The following is a 16,939-nucleotide window of genomic DNA, read 5'->3' as shown; positions in this document are numbered from 1 at the left end:
CCTGAGAACTCAAAGTCCTTAGCTTTTAAAGGAGCTCTAATGTCCCTATCTATATAATGCACTTCATCCAAAGGTTTCTTTATAAAGGGAAACTATCAAACCAGTTAACAATTAACTGACATGAGCTTGATCGGTTTTCTGGATCTCAACTATTGGAAGTAAGTATTGGCAAACCCTGAGAGAATCTTCTTCTGTAGACCCTGCCTCCAACCTATCTTTTACATGTTATTGTCAGCTTGTATGAACTAGGTTTTTTCCCCTCCTGATTACAGCACGGCAATCTAGTCTTTGGCTGCAAAATTTGGATGTGTTCTCACAGATATGATCAAGTATTATGTCAAGACAGAGTTTCTGAAGCACATGCCTGTTAGACAACAAAAATGCACGTGTACATTTATGCTGGAGATGCTAGTTTGTCAGCTTATATAATTTACTTTGTAAGCATAAAAGTCATAGGAACAGAAATGTCTCAAAAGACATCTTCTTACTTGGTGAGTGGTTGGTTAGAGAGCAACTGCTTGAGATGCTGGGACAAAAGCTTCTTTTCTAGAGACAATCTTATCCATGCCCGAGCTCGTCCAACATCGGTCTTGATCTCACTCATGTTTTGAATATGCCTATAAAAACAGTAGCAACAGTAAAGATACAGATTTTAAGGATAACCTTCAGCTAGAAAAGAACTAAAAACTAACAGAACTGGGCACAGAAAAGTTGTTTTATACTTAAGAGGAAGCAATGGGTAATAAACATACAATTTGAAGGCTGATTAAACCTCTAAAGATTCCATTTGAATCACAAAAAATTTTAGTCCTATGTCTATGGGACAGAATTCCCATTATAACATTAGTGCACAGGCAACATCTTAAGATGAATTAACACTCATTTACTTTTCAGGCTTTGTATTATTTAATTAATTTATTTTTGGTGGTACTGGGGTTTGAACTCAGAGCCTTGTGTTTGCTGGGTGGGCACTCTACCACTTGAGCTATAACTCCCTCTCATTTTTCAGGTTTTATTATGTCCTTGTTTCAGTGTCACAGATACTTACAGATGATTATTCCTGACCCTCAAGGAAATAAAACAATTTGAACAGTCAAGTTCTTACTTAAAATAATTTTCTATCATTTAAATATGTGCCACACTTTAAGCTACTGAAATATTTTTTAAAGTGAAATAGGCAATGTCCTCTTTAAAAAAATTTTTTTTATTAGCATATGATACACATACACAGGGGATTTTGTTGTGACATTCCTATAAATACATATATTAAACTCAAAATTGGTTTGTCCTTTCCATTATTCTCCCTACCACATTCCCCTTAAGGTGACTTCAGCAAGTTTCAATGTTCCACATTCATACCTGTATACAAAGCACATCAACCATATTAACCCTCCTTTACCCTTTTCATTTCCTCTCCCCTTTCTCTAATGCTCTCCCCTTAACATGACCTGTTTTACATTCCTGTCCTTCACTGTGTCTATTTGTTGTTTGGTTGGAGTTTTGCCTTGATATTTTACCTGTAGATATACTGTGCTTAAATCAGTCTAATCCCCTCCAATGCTCTTTCTCCCCCTTTTCCTTCTACCCTGTATTGTTCAACAGTTTCCTTGTGTCTCATTCCTATATAGATGTGATGCATTTCATTATTATTCACTCTCTATCATTCTTTTCTTTTTCTCCTCTTCCCTTAGGGTCCTCTAACAGTCCCAACTTTTGAAAACATGTTCTGTATATATTTCTATGTATAAACGATAATGCTTGTATTTGTACTGTATCTATCTTCCACATGTGAGAGAAGACATGCAAGTTTTGCCTTTATGAACCTGGCTAACTTCACTTACATTATGTTTTCCTACTTCATCCATTTGCCTGCAAAAGACAACTTCATTCTTCTTTATGGCTGAATAAAATTCCATTGTATATAAATACATTTTCTTAATACATTCATGAGTTGTAGGGCATCTGGGCTATTTCCATAGCTTGACTATTGTGACCAATGCTGCAATAAACATGGGTGTACAAATGTTTTTATTCTATCTTGACTTATATCTTATATTCCTTTGGATATATGCCTAGGAGTGGTACTGCTGGATCATATGGTAGCTATATATTTATATATATGTATTTTTGTGGTACTGGAATTTGAACTCAGGGCCTTCACCTTGAGCCATTCCACCAGCTTTTTTTTTTTTTTTTTGGGTTTTTTCTGAGACAGAGTCTTGTGAACTGTTTGCCTGGGCGGGGTTCAAACAGTGATTCTCCTGATCTCTGCCTCCTGAGTAGTTAGTTTTTTGAGGAGCCTCCATACTGTTTCTCATAGTGGTTGCACTAATGTACATTTCCACAACAGTGTATGAGTGTTCCTTCTTCCCCATTCCTCCCACATCCTTGCCAGCGTTTGTTGTTGTTCACGTTCTTGGTGATAACCTTTCTGACAGGAGTGAGGTGGAATCTTAATATGTTTTGGGGTTTTGATTTGCGTTTCCTTTATGGTCAAGGATGGTGAGCATTTCTTTATGTGTTTGTTGGTCATTTGTACTTCTTCCTTTGAAAAGCTCTGTTCTGTTCATTTGCCCATTTCTTCATTGGATCTTGATTCTTTGGTAGTTTAGTTTTTTGAGCTCTCTGTATATTCTGGTTTTTAATCACTTGTCAGATATATAGCTGGCTAAAATTTTCTCCCATTCTGTTGGCTGCCTCTTCAGTCTGGCAACAGTTTCCTTTTCCTGTGCAAAAGCTTTTTAGTTTCATGTAGTCCCATTTGTCAATCCTTTCTATTAGTTGCTGAACCACTGAAGTTCTATTTAGGAAGTTATTGCCCATGCCTACATATTCCAGGGTATTCCCTACTCTCTTTCTTGTGCTAGTTTCAAAATTATATTAAGGTACTTGATTCACTTTGAATTGGTATTTGTATAGGGTAAATGACATGAACCTAGTTTCTCTACTGAACTATTTTTCAAGTTGCCCAGATGTAAACTATAAAATCTAACTTTCTATGGCATTAGAGAAGTATAGCTATCCTATGTTGATGATCTTAAAAACTGAAGACTTGGAAAACTGTGGCCACATTACCAACTGAATGCTACATATGTATATAAATTAGTATTCTGTATAGAAGTCAATACTATATCCAGCAAGTCTGAATTTATCTTCCTCAATGATTTGCCTTCTGGAAAGGCAAGTCTAAGAGACAGAGTAAACTGGGATGAGTCACTGAAAAATCTTTGCTACTATGACCTACCATTTCTTCCTTTAATTTTTTAAAAAAATGTTCTGAATGTCTCATCCTGGCTGAAATAAAATACTGCAAGAAACCCTTCTCACTGCTGATTTTAAACATTAAGAGTAAGGAAACTCTTCCCTATAAATCCGGCTTCCCCTCACACCCTATCTCTGAATGTTAAGATGTAGGCCTGCAACCCTCAGTGGTGATATATGATCAAACACTCTTGATCCACAAGATGTAAAGGTAAAGCATTATATCACATCACAATGATATACTAGAGTGGCTAAAAAGAAATCAGAATGAGGAGATAAAAGAAAGTTCTGGTACTATTTTTGTGGAGGTTAGACAAAATCACCTTACCTCTAAGAATTTTTTTTTAGAATTTATAGCAGGGTTATTTTAAAGGAATTAATATCATTACATATGGTCATGAGCAGAGAAATCTAGTATCAATATGACTCTTCTTAGACTCTTACATTACAATGACAGTGGCAGTGTGGGACCCTTGGCAACCTAGATGGGCCTCCAGCCTCTAAAACAGCAGTGGCTGATCCTCAGATGACACAGGTGACTAAAAGAAGGCCTTAAACTTCAACTACTAATTTTTCTAATTTACTCCTTGAGATTTACTAATTGGAATGCTTCTGTAAAAAAGACCCTATCACTTGCTGAGCACTTTCTTATTTTCTGGCAAAAGATGCCCAGGACTCTTACTATACCTGTCTCTCTAGAAAACCATGGTTCGTTTCACTACAGAATGATATTTAGAAACCAGTATGTGGGTGGTGGGTATGCTCATGACTGTCAGGGGAGGGAATCAGCAGAGGGGTGACTGAAAAGAAGCATAGGGAGTTTTGGGATGATGGAATGAACTATTCTGCATTATGATTGTGCATTTATGAGGTCCATAAAACTACACACTAACAAAGAGTGAATTTTACCATACATAAATTTAGGAAACCGAAGCAAAACAAAACACCAGCCAGGATATGGAAGGTACCCAAAAAAAAGAATGTAATTGAATTACAAATAAACAATGCAACCATGAAGAGTGGAGAAAATAACTTAAGTTTTGGAAACTAGTATTTTGACTGAATTCTGAAAGGCTAACAGCAAAGCAAACTAGAACTACACACAGTGCTCTACTTAGTAAACTTGTTTCTCACAGTGGTATGGGTTGGCAATTCAAAAACAATTATCATGTATACACTAGAGTTGCCCAAATAAGTAAATATATTGTAGAAAAGGAGAACCAGATTTCTAATGGGTGGAGAAAGAAATTACAAATAAGGAAAGGTGAAAGGCTAGAACGATCCCCGTGGTATTGAACTGGAATCAGCAATATCATTATTAACTCACAGTTTGAAAATATATACACATACATACACACAAAGGTAGATAGATGTGTAACTCATGCAGCATGTAAGCATTAGTATACATTTACAGGCCTATTTGGGGTACTTTACATTTATTAATTCACTGAATCTTTATACCACATTTTGAAAAAAGTATTATTATTCTCATCTTATAGGTAAGAAAACTAAGAGTGTAATCACTTTCCTCAGGCTACAAAGCTAGTTAGTGGCAGAACTGAAGTACCAACCTTGGAAGGCTGCTTATAAAGTCCAAGGCTTTTTTTTCCTTCTGAATCAGGGTCTCATTATGTTGCCCATGCTGGTCTTGAACTCCTGGGCTTAAGTGGTTCTTCTGCCTCAGCCTCCCAAGTGCTGGTACTACAGGCAGGTACTACTGTGCCATGCCCAGAGCCCAATCTAGCATACTATACAGCCTCTTATAAAGAGAAGAGGGTGAATCTAAGCAGCACCACCCCTTTCTGCAACCAAACCAACACAACATAGATGAAAGTAAATAAACAGGAAACTGGAAGGAGCAGGGTAGCTTTATGTGCTGTTTGGCTTGAGGTCAGAGTTGCAAAGCTTTCACTAGCCACCGTTAAGGTGATGGCTACTGTGAAATCACTGCAGAGCACATGTGGTTTTACGTTTTTGCTAACACAGATGGGATCATTTTCTCCTCATAATTACACTGACTATCAAAAGGAATCATAAAATCCTAGCACTTGGGAGACTGAGGCAGGAGCATTGAAAGTTCGAGGCCGGTAGCCAGTATGGTGAGATTTTGTCTCTCCCCTGCCCCCCCTCCCAAAAAAAAAAGGAAAAAAAAAAAAGACTCATAAGCCACATAAGGATAACTACATTTCATTCACATGAAGCTGAGCACCAGTGGTTCACACTTGTAATCCTAGCTACTTGGGAGGCTGAGACTGGGAGGATTGCAGTTTAAGGCCAGGTAGGGCAAATAGTTTGTAAGGTTCTCAAGTCTAAAACAGCCAGGCCAAAATGGGCTGGAGGCATGGCTCAAGCACTAGCGTGTCTGCTTTGCAAGTACAGGGCCCTGACTTCAAACTCCAGTCCCACCAAACAAAATGTACATCTCAAATGTTTTATATACTAAAGTGTTTGTAGTGCATGCTTCCATTTATAAGTTCAAGACAAGTATTAGTAATCTAGAATGGCAGACCAGTCTCGAGTCTATATATCTAAATGCCTATAATAACCAGTAGAACATTAAGCACCACTTGGAATTCTTAAGAATTAAAAAAAAGTTGCAGAAGATTACACAGGTTGCAAGTGGTGAAGCCAGAGTGTGTTACCACCTCACTAGGGTGCCACTTGTTAAGAGTTACACTTTTGTGTTGCAAATATCTGACAAATCAAATAAACATCAATAATTAATAATAATGCAAACCATAAAAGTCACCAGTGCTATAGATGTTATACATTAATTTTAAACCCAGACATCTGAACAACTAAATATTAGCTGTTTAAAAGAAAAATGCCTTGTCTTCTTCATTCGAAAAATCAACTTAGATTCTTAATGCCTCTCAGGATTTTTAAGGCTAGTAAATGGGAAGTGAAATTTTCAGATCTGTATTTGCTTCCAATGAAATAAATCTATGTGACAGCAATTTTTCTTCCAAATAACTTGTTGCTATTTGCAGTTTTGTCTGCATTTATAGACAGTGGGTATTTAAGGGAGTTAACAAACAAACAAAACAAGTTGTAAAACAGTTGTATAGATATTTTAGAAAACTCAGGGCTGGTGGAGTGGCTCAAGTGATAGAATGTCTGCCTAGAAAATGTGAGGCCTTGAGTTTAAACCCTAGTACCACCAAAAAAAAAAAAAAAACAACCCCAAGGGCTTCTCAGTTGCATTTCCCTTTGGACATAACACCAGAAAAAAATATAGCAGTATAAAAGTAAAATAACCAAAATTATAAAATATACCTCATGTCTTGTATAAGAGAGACCCTGAGTGTAGGTAGTACAACTCCTGAGTCAGATTTTCTTCTTTCTGGTCCAAGGGCAACTGTGGGGATAAATATCAGAAAAGTATTAGAAAAATAAGAGTAAGAACTTAAAAAAACCTACTTGGTTCATATTCTATAAATACGTAATTTGATGTTGCTTTAATAAGAATAAAATTTTAAAGACAAAGAAAAGCTCAAATTTTTCATCCCAAGTGCTGCTACTTTATTTATAGTAAACCAGTTATTTTTTTTTTTTTCTAGCTAATATGTGGCTGCGACTAGAAATTTAAAATGGAGGCCAGGTGTGTTGGCTCATGCATGCAAGCCCAGCTACCTGGAGGTAGAGATGGGGAGAATTGCTGTTTGAGGACAGCCCATGCAAAAAGTTAGGAGATACTCATTTCAATAAAAAAGGCTGGGGATGGTGGTGTATGCCTTGTCATCTTAGGTATGCAGGAAGATGGCAGTCAAGGCTGGTCTGGGAAAAAGCATGAGAACCTAACTGAAAAGTAACTAAAGCAAAAAGACCTGGCTCAAATAGTAGAGCATCTGCCTACGAAATGCAAAGCCCTGAGTTCAAAAAAACCCAGTTCCACCAAAAAAAAAAAGGAAGAAAGAAATTTAAACTGAATCTCTTATAGAAATCTACCTAGCAAATAATGCAGATTTGTGCAAATTCTGGTCATGAGGGCCAGTTATTTCCTATAGCTATCCCTTCAAATAGCACTGGATAATTATAAGAAAGCAAATGTCTATACATTAATCTACTAAGTATGTGTATCTTCATCTCTGGACTCATGAAAACTGGAAATATACAGTTTTAAACTCTGGAAGAGTTTTTTTTTTTTTTAACCAAAGTTTTGGGTTTTTGGTCTCTTAAGTTTCTACTTCAAATTTTAAAATCCAAACTATAGTATGTATATCATGCAAAGTGAGTAATCTAAATAGACATTTAGAAGTATAATGTCCATGAAGTGATTCTCTTACGTAGCCTAAACAGCTAACATTTATGAAAGAAAAGATGATTCTCTTATATAGCAAGAGCCAACCAATCACCATACCTGCCTAATAAATGGCAGTTGGTGTGCTCATTCTCATTTTCAATGAGACACCATCAAGTTCTTCTTTTTTATAATATAATATTTTTTCTTTTTGCCATAGAATTCTGTGCCCTTCTTTCATCTCCATTTTCCCTTCTTCAAATGAAAACTAAGTTGCAATATCACACTTAGCAAATACACTGACAGATTTAGAATTTAGGATATGGGTTTTTGCATTATATTAAACCTGCTATTTTCTCAAGTTTTTACATTCATTCTGCTTTGGGAAGCGAGGATGCAATAGTGGAAAACACACACACACACACACACACACACACACGAAACTGTACCTGAGGACAAGAGGCAGGAACATTTTGGTGTATTAAGATCTGTGCTTTTGGCACTTGGTGAAAACAGCTGGGCTGACACATAGCCAGTATAAATGATTTCTTATGGGACTGCCAGGGGTAAGAAGGTGTGGTCAGGTCAACCTACTTTTGAGGGCCTTCCATACCAGGAAGGTGGTAACAAGGCCATTTGTTGGTGAAGTTTGGGTAGGGAACTGAAAAGAGCAGGTTCTCATGACATTCAGGAAGTTAATAGACACTGAGGAAACTGTTCCAGAGACTTTTAGGGAATGTGCTGTGTTTATCACAATGTCTGAGACAAGTGGCTTAAAGTGTAATGATTAGACAGTATGAAAGATGGCCACACAAGTGGTAAGGAATAGGCTAATGGGGCAGGGAGGAGATTATGAGAGAGAAGACAAGAGCTGCAACCATTATCAAGTTGGCTAGAGGGAGACATGACATGAAGGAGGAACCATAACTCTGGGACCAGAGAGCTGATAAGACTCAATAAAAGAGGGGCTGGGATATAACTCGAGGTAGAGTGCTTGCCTAACATGTGCAAGGTCCTGGGTTTGAGCCTTAGTATACACACAAACACACATAATAAATAAAAATGAGTACGACTTTTTTTTTTTGGTAATACCAGGGCCTGAACTCAGGGCTTCATGCTTGCTAGATAGGCACATCTCCAGCCCAAGTCTTACTTTTAATAAAGCAGCAGCATCCACAGTAAGAATACTCACAGGAATCAGCATTATTATGGTTTGGGTATTAAATGTTCCCCCCAAACTCATGTGTTGAAGGCTTGCAAATGTTCAGAGGTGGGGCTTTAGGAAGTGAGTGGATCATGAGAGCTCTGACCTAATGGAACCATGAGCTGATGGTATTATTGGGAGGTTCTGGAAAGAGACTAGGAAGTGAAGCTTAGTTTGAGGAAGCAGGTCACTGAGGGCATGCCCTTGAATGGTATATCTTGTCCTAAGTCATGTACTCCCCCACTTTCCCTCACCCCTCCATGTTTTCTAGCCATGAGGCTATGAGGTAAGCAACTGAGCTCCTTCATGCCTGTCTGCTATAATACACAGCAGACCCTTGGCATCCACAGGTATATATGATCGAGGAAATACCATGAATACTTAGGATATATAGAGCTCAGTATTGTACAGCAGATGATTAATTTTTTCCCATGATGCCTACCAACTTCTGCTAAAGACATGCCATCTTTCAATAAATCTAAAAATTTTACTTTATGCCTAGTGCTGGTGGCTCATGCCTGTAATCCTAGCTACTTGGGAGGCAGAGATTAGGAGGATCTCGATTTGAAGCCAGCCTGGGCAAACAGTTCTCATGACCCTATCTCGCAGAAAATGTGGTATTTACATACAATGGAATTTTATTTAGTCATAAAGAAGAATGAAATTTTGTTGTTTGTAGGTAAATGCATGGAAATGGAGAACAACACCTTAAGTTAGCCAGGTCCAGAAAGCCAAACGCTGCATGTTTTTCTGTCATACGTGGAATATAGGCCCAATACAAATACAAGCAATATAATGAAGAACAGGTCATGCTAAGGGGAGATCACTAACAGGACAGGGAGAGTAAAAGAAGGAAGTTAAGAAGATGAACATGGTTGATGTACTTTTTATGTAAGAATGAATACAGAATTTTTAAACCTGTTGAAATCACCATAAGAAGGGGACTAAGGCAGAAAGGAGAAAAATAAAGGGAATAAACTAGTTTGGATTATAACACATACATACATGGAAATGTCACAATGAAACTCTCTATATAGCTATCTTATACAAACAAAAAATGCCTTTTTTTAAAAAAACTGAACAGGAAGGTAAAACAGGTCCTGTCTGGGGGCTGGCACCAGTGGGAGAGGGATGTGGGGAAAGGGTGTAGGAGGGTGAATATGGTGGAAATAGTATGTACCCATATTTGAAAATGGAAAAATGAGACCTGCTGAAACTGTTCCAGGAATGGTGAAGGAGATAAAGAATGATGGAAAGGGTGAATTCAACTATGATATATTGTAAACACTTTTATAAATGTTACAATGTAATCCCAGTATAGCAATATAATAAAAAAAAATTAAAAAGAAGAAGAAAATACCCAACTCAAGAAAGGGTTGGGGGAATGGTTTAAGAAGTAGAGCACCTGCCTAGCAAGTGGAAGGCCCCGAGCTCAAAACCCCAGTAGCACATACACACACAAAAAAAATACAATTTTCACTTTATCACTGAAGCACATTCACTTTTACCTTGCTTTGGGAGCACAATTTGATTCCTTGGGAGGCAGATTTTCATAAAATTAAGGGCAGGAAAACAGCAGATCATACAATGACTTAAAAAAAACTGATGACAATGCAGGACTGACCGACAGCTTCTCTGCATCCACTGAGCTGAAGAATGTGCATGGGAATTTAAAATTTTGTTTTTGAAATTTCTTTTATTATTTTTGACTGTGTTTTGTCAAAACCATGTGTGTAATGAATCTGCAAATAAGGAGGACTTACTTGTACTGCCTCACCACACCCCGGGAAACAATGGAACTATCAGCACACATACTAGAACTTCTGAAACTGTGAGCCAAAATAAACCTTCCCTCCTTTAAATTGTTTTTCTCAGGTGTTTGTCATAGCAACAAAAAGTCTAACACAAGTATGTTCTGCAGATGCTGTTCTAGAACCTTATATTCTAGCTACTGTTCTCCTGCTCCATGTTCCTTGAACATGTGATATACTTTCTTCATGGCTCCATCCATTTCTAAGTCTTTAGCTTTTTAATGCTTCCATAATTTTCTCATTTGTTGCCTATTTATCAGTTTAGATTGAAAGCAGTAAATACATCTTAATGATTTAGAAAGCATGGCTTCTTTATTTTTTGAGTGTGATGAAGTTTATTAAAAGTTAGGAAGGGGAATTACAAAAGGGGACACAGTGGGACTAGGTCAAAGCTGGAAGGAGACAGAGGAAGGGAGGGAGACAGGGACAGAGAGAGTAAGAGGGGGAGAGAGAAAGACAGAGAATGTTGTTTTGAACTCTACAGAGAATTTAACAGATGTCGTCTCTTTTTGGGTGAGTGAATAAACTCTCTGTGGTCTATCTCTTTTACCAGTAAATTTAGGATACTACAAGGATCTATTTAATTTACATAAACCTAAAGGTTAGAATACTGCTTGGTACAAAATAAATTCTCAATGAAATGTAATAAAATCTAGCTTTAATTCTATGCCTCTGTGTGAAATCTTTCCTGAATATTCTCTTCCCTTAGGTGTACTTACTGGATAAGCATCCCTCTTTCTAACAAGACTTGTAAAATTGAACCTGTATTAGAGGATATACCACAATTTATCATTTTTATTACTCCTATTAGATCCTCTCTGTTGAAGCTCAGTAGTGACCTATTCCTAGAATATGCAGAGGACCTAAAGAAGTCCATCCAAATGCTCTGCAAATACTCAGGAAAATGAGGCTCTTTAGGGTCAGACATTTGAACCTTAAATGCCAAGTTAGAACTTTATTCTAGGGAGATATTTTGAAACAAAATTCTATGATCCCGGGTGCTTTTCAGTCAGTTAAATGGTGTGAGTGTGATACTGTAAGAGAAATAAGGGAACTGAATTAGAAGTTATTCCAAAGGCCAGTTATTGGTTAAACTAAGAAAGTGACAGCTAGTGAGAGCATGACTCAAAACAACATTAAGTATTAAAATGTTTTAATATATACAATCTTTTAAAAAGATTTCTTTTTAAAATTTTTGGTGCTGTGGATTGAACCCAAGGTCTCACACATTCTATACTTCTGTCCCACCAATAAGCTGGGACACATGTCCCTAATCCTGATTTTTTTTAAATTTAAATTTTGCAAATGGAGAAACTATAGCTAGAAGAGGTCAATAAATCTGCCCAATCATATAAATTTATTAAATGGGGAAGTGTTCAGATGTCATGTCCAGTGTTCTGGCTTCTAGCTGGACTGAGAGGACAGTCTGGTGACATTAATTAAGACAAAAAGAGAAGAATGGAGAAAGCCTGACAGGCACTGGTGGGAGAGGTGTTGAAACAATGAGTTTGTTTTAAGATGTGCTAAGTTCCTAGATATCCATCCTTGAATGTCTAGAAAGTAGGTCTAGAGATAGAGATTTGGGAATAAATGTTCATGTGATAGTTGAATGACAGCATTGAATTAGTAGTTATGGTCTGAATTGTAGTCTTAGTTTTCAGTACTTGTGTGACCTTATGTGGAAAGAGTCTTTGTAGATGATAAAGTTGAGTTCACTAAGCCCTAATCCAACATGATTGCTGTCCTTATAAAATAAATTTGGACACACAGACAGGCATACTTAGAGGAAGACAATGTGAAAGAATTGGAAGAAGAGCATTTACTGTCCAAGGCACAGCTAAGACATCCAGAGGCTAGGAGAGAGGTATGGAACAGGTTTCTCACAGTCCTCATTTCTATCCTATTCGGTGCACAGGATTTAAAAATTCACTTACTGTTTAGCACAACTCTGTGCAAAGTTTAAAAACAACATGTAGATATAAGATGTCCAACATTTTTAAAGATAGAAACTTTTTAGGACCAAGTGTGTTCTGAGATTGTCACCGAAAAAGACTTCAAAATACAAGGTACAATGATCGCTAGGTCAAAATGAATGCAATCTTTTCACTACGGTCCTCTTGCTAAGACATAACCTTCCTTTCATAACTTTGCGATCCTCAAGATGTCTGACGCCTGCTCAGTGCTGCTTCTAAAGATGGATGGCAATGATCCATCATCTAAGTCTCATTGGGCTCAATGTAAGTAAGAACAGTGTTCAACAAACCCACTGCGAATCTCTGACTATAAGGATATTTCCATAATAGGACAATGCAGACTGCTCACTGCCATTAGGGAGGTCAATAATTGGCAAACAAAGAGTAATGGGGTGAAAAACACCTAAATTTAAAACTAATTTTTTTTAGGTGGGACTGGGATTTGAACTCAGGGCTCTGCACTTACAAAACAGGTGCTCTACTGCTTGAGCCACACCTCCAGTCCATTTTGCTCTGGTTATTTTGGAGATGGAGGTCTCACAAACTGTTTGCCTGGGCTAGCCTTAAACCATGATCCCCTCAATCTCAGGTTCCCAAGTAGTGAGCCCCAGGGTCTCACTATGTAGCACAGGCTGGTCTCCAACTTGAAATCTTCCTGTCTCAGCCTCCTGAGTGCTGAGATTATAGGCATGCCCCGTTACAGCTAATTTTTTTTTTTTTTGTGATCCTGGGAATTGAACCCAGGGCTTCACACATGCCGAGCATATGCTACAACTGAGCTACATTTCCAGTCTCCCAAATCTTTGCATAATTAGAATAATATACTGTTTCTCAAGAATAATTTTTGTGTGTATGTCTACGTGTGTGCACACATGTACACACATATTGAAGACTGAACCCAGTATCTTGCATATCATAAGCATGTGCACTATCACTAAGCTCTAGTATAAAATATTTTTAAACTATTATTTTTATATGTATTTCATACTCATATTTTTAAGTCCTAACTTCCTGGGTTGACTCATCAGAGGTGTTAGAGCAATATTTATAAAATCTATCCCGCTAAACAACTAATAAACACTGATTTCAAAAGTCACATAGCGGCTGGCAGAATGGTTCAAGTGGTGTAGTGCCTGCCTAGCAAGCTATATATTAATATATAGCTTATATTAATCTTTCTTAAGATCAGTAAAATATTTTAACTTGTGTTCACTGTTACATCACTAGCCCTTCACCAACATTTGACAGTGTAGCACAAACAGCACCTACATGAGGCTTTAATGCATTTTACATTTCTTATGCTGACTTCAGAGGTTTGCTGGTCTCACTTACTGACTGATCAAAGGCCACTGCAGATAGCTGGGACTCCAGTCTCCAACTAAACCACCCAACATTTGTGCAGCCATGAAAGCTGCTGGTGTTGCCTAACAGCAGCTCATTCTAACAGCTGGACATTCTCACATGCTTCATTTGGAGTACACATTGAATGCTTCTACCTCCCTGCCTTAACTGAGCTTGGCTTTCCAACCTTTCACTCTTCATAGGATAACTTTTTTGGGGTGGGTCTTATTACACAGCCCCAGGCTGGTCTCAAACTCATGGTTTTCCTTCCTACCCTCCTAAGTACTGGGATTACAGGTATACTTGGCTCTGTTTTTTCAACTTTTTTTTTTTTTTTTTTGTGGAACTGGGGTTTGAACTCAGGGCCTCATACCTACTAGGAAGGCACTCTACCACTTGAGCCACTCCTCCAGCCCGGCTCTGTTTTTTTTAATTAGGGTAAAACCACTTCTTGGCCTTAGGGCTAAGATCAAGTGCAATTAGGATAAGCCTTGATCACAGACTGATGGCTATATTTTCTGTTAAGAAATAGTTCAGGGCATATGTCAATGCATTTTTACTTTATTTACAGAAAAAGGGGAAGAAGAGATGATACTAGAGAATATTTTAAACTTAATCTAAATCTTTATAGTTATAGTCTAGGACATCAGAACCTTGAAATTGCTGTTTAGAGGAGCTCCCAGCAATGTAGCATCAAACTCTTATTCTTAGCTGTCTAATGAAACACATTTAAAAAGTAGGCTTCTGGCCAGGCATCAGTGGCTCACACCTGTAATCCTAGCTATTAAGGAGGCAGAGATCAGGAAGATCACAGTTTGAATCCAGCCTGGGGCAAATAGTTTGAGAGATCCTATCTTGAGAAACCCCACCACAAAAATGGGTTGGTAGAGTGGCTCAAGGTGTAGGCCCTGAGTTCAAACACCAGTACCGCAAGAAAATAAAAAAAATAAAAATAAAAAGTAGGCATCCAATACTATATACCACATGTAGGATAGCACTGCCCTGTATGGGTAGTGAGGTAAAAGGAACTGGGATGAATAGAAGAGTGTTTTAGTCATCTTTGCGAGGCTTTTATTTTTAAAATGGTGGATGGATTATGAATTTTAAAAAATTTTACTCTTTTCTGGTATTTCTGAATGTTTGAAATAATTGCAATTTTTAGAAAGGTTTCTAAGTAGCTGATTTTGTTTTGTTTTGGTGGTACTGGGAGGCAGGCAGCCTACCATTTAAGCCACATGCTCAGCACCCTAAGTGGCTGATTTCAATCTAAAACATTTTCTTCCTTTCTTTTTTCTTTTGATAGATGGTCTCACTATATAACCCAGGCTGGCCCTGAATTCTTGCTCCTCCTAGCTTGACCACCTGGGATTACAGGCATGTTCCACAGGCTGGAGATGTAATTCAGTGGTAGAGTGCTTGCCTAGCATACACAAGGCTCTGGGTTTGATCCTTAGCACCAGGAGGGGGAAAATATCAACTCAGGTGTACACAACCATACCAGCTCAAAACATTTTATTTCTATTAGCTTTCTACTGTTACTTCCACTTTTGTAAAGCACATGGTTATTTTACACAAAGAAAAGCAAGCTCTGGGTTGTGATGTGGCTCGGTAGAAGAGCACTTGTCTAGGATGTCCAAGGCCCTGAGTCTGATCCCCAGCATTGTCCAACAACGAAAAAAAAAAGCAAGCTCCTTGTTGTGAAAAAGTATGTAGTATGCAGCATCTTAAGTTTAAGGAACCCTACATGATTTTTATTAGCAGAAGAACCATGACACTTCTAACATGCAGTGCCGTCTGTAAATCTGATAGATGGTCTCACTATATAACCCAGGCTGGCCCTGAATTCTGACTCCCAAGCTGATGTGGCGGCCTGTGTCTGCAGTCCCAGTTACTTGTGAAGCTGAGGCATGAGCATCACTTGGCCCCAGGAGTTTGAGGCCAGCCTGGGCACCGTAGTGAGACACCATCTCAAAAGAAAGAAAAAGAACTTGACTCCTGAAGAGTTTTGAAGCACAAATACATTTTTTTCTGAAAGATTACTAATGATGGTCACAAAAATTTTATGTAAGACAAAAATTAGTATATATCATACTCCTAACTGGAGAGAATGAGGTGTACTTGTATGGTCCTTCACAGTTCATTGGAGGGAAGTCTTCACATTCCTTGATCAACATGACTGCCTTGACAGAGCTAACATTATTTTCTGTCTTGAAAATGAGGAGGCAGAAGATTGGAAAGGCTCAATAACTTTTCCCAGACTCACACACCTAATACGTCATACTGCTCCTTCTGTCTTATCTCATTACTGGCAAGATGGTTAAACTTTATATTGGGACAGAAAAGAGAGACAAAACCATCCAGAACTGATTCTACTCATGGTCTGATGCTACCAGTTCTACAGAAACAATCTACTTCAGGCCAATGCCCTCTCACCTGGCGATTCTACAAGGTGTTCTTGTTTCTCTTCTCTGTCTTGAAATTGAATTAAATGTGACCACAAAGCCGACTTCCCCTGAAAGTACAAGGCACATAAAACATTTCACTTTAAGGAAATAATTATCAAAAATAATTTCTCATCATGATCATACATATTAAATTGGCCACTGAGAATTCTGGTCATCTACTCATCTATTCCAAGCTGTGTGACTTTTTATTTTTGGTAGTGCTGGGAACTGAACCCAGCAAGCATTATACTACTGAGCAAGCTTTATACTACTGAGCTACACCCGAGCTCCGTGTGACATTCTGAGCATCTCATTCTGTGTGTTGTAAGGGTTATCCTTTGCCTTGCTGAGAAGCCTGGCAAGAGCTGGACAAAGGGAAGGGAAGCAGCTAAGCAGAAGGCAAGAAGGACTGGCGTGGGGATTTCTGAGGTCAGCTCAGCTGTTACTCAGTTGTATATAATTAGGCCACATTAGTAAGCATGGAATTAAAAAGCTCTAGCAGCTTTTTATACACAGAATGGATTTGTGTATATCTATGTGTAAAATTTTTGGATATATGGAGTGGCAATGAAGGAGAAAACTGCAATGAGAGGAGAAAGAGAAAGGGAGACTAGAGAAAAGAGCAAAGAGACTATTTGAATTTTTCTATCTTGAATTACTAGATA

The 16,939-nt window shown here is 38.0% G+C and overlaps 1 protein-coding gene across 6 annotated transcripts in view; it reads right to left on the bottom strand.

Moving 5' to 3' along the window:
• Dennd5b (DENN domain containing 5B) overlaps window positions 1-16,939 on the bottom strand; it is a 156,547-nt gene that overhangs the window by 24,961 nt on the left and 114,647 nt on the right. For all 6 annotated transcript variants that reach the window (XM_074083011.1, XM_020178139.2, XM_020178137.2 and 3 more), the window contains 3 exons: window positions 16,264-16,342; window positions 6,538-6,619; window positions 489-617 (listed from right to left, as the gene is read on the bottom strand). In XM_074083011.1, the coding sequence (XP_073939112.1) occupies window positions 489-617; window positions 6,538-6,619; window positions 16,264-16,342 (290 nt within the window). The remainder of the gene's footprint in view (window positions 1-488; window positions 618-6,537; window positions 6,620-16,263; window positions 16,343-16,939) is intronic.

This window comes from Castor canadensis, chromosome 8 (assembly GCF_047511655.1).
Source record: "Castor canadensis chromosome 8, mCasCan1.hap1v2, whole genome shotgun sequence".
NCBI classification, from domain to species: Eukaryota; Metazoa; Chordata; class Mammalia; order Rodentia; family Castoridae; genus Castor; species Castor canadensis.
Note: the sequence above shows the minus strand (reverse complement) of the source record. Positions and strands in the feature narration are given on the sequence as shown.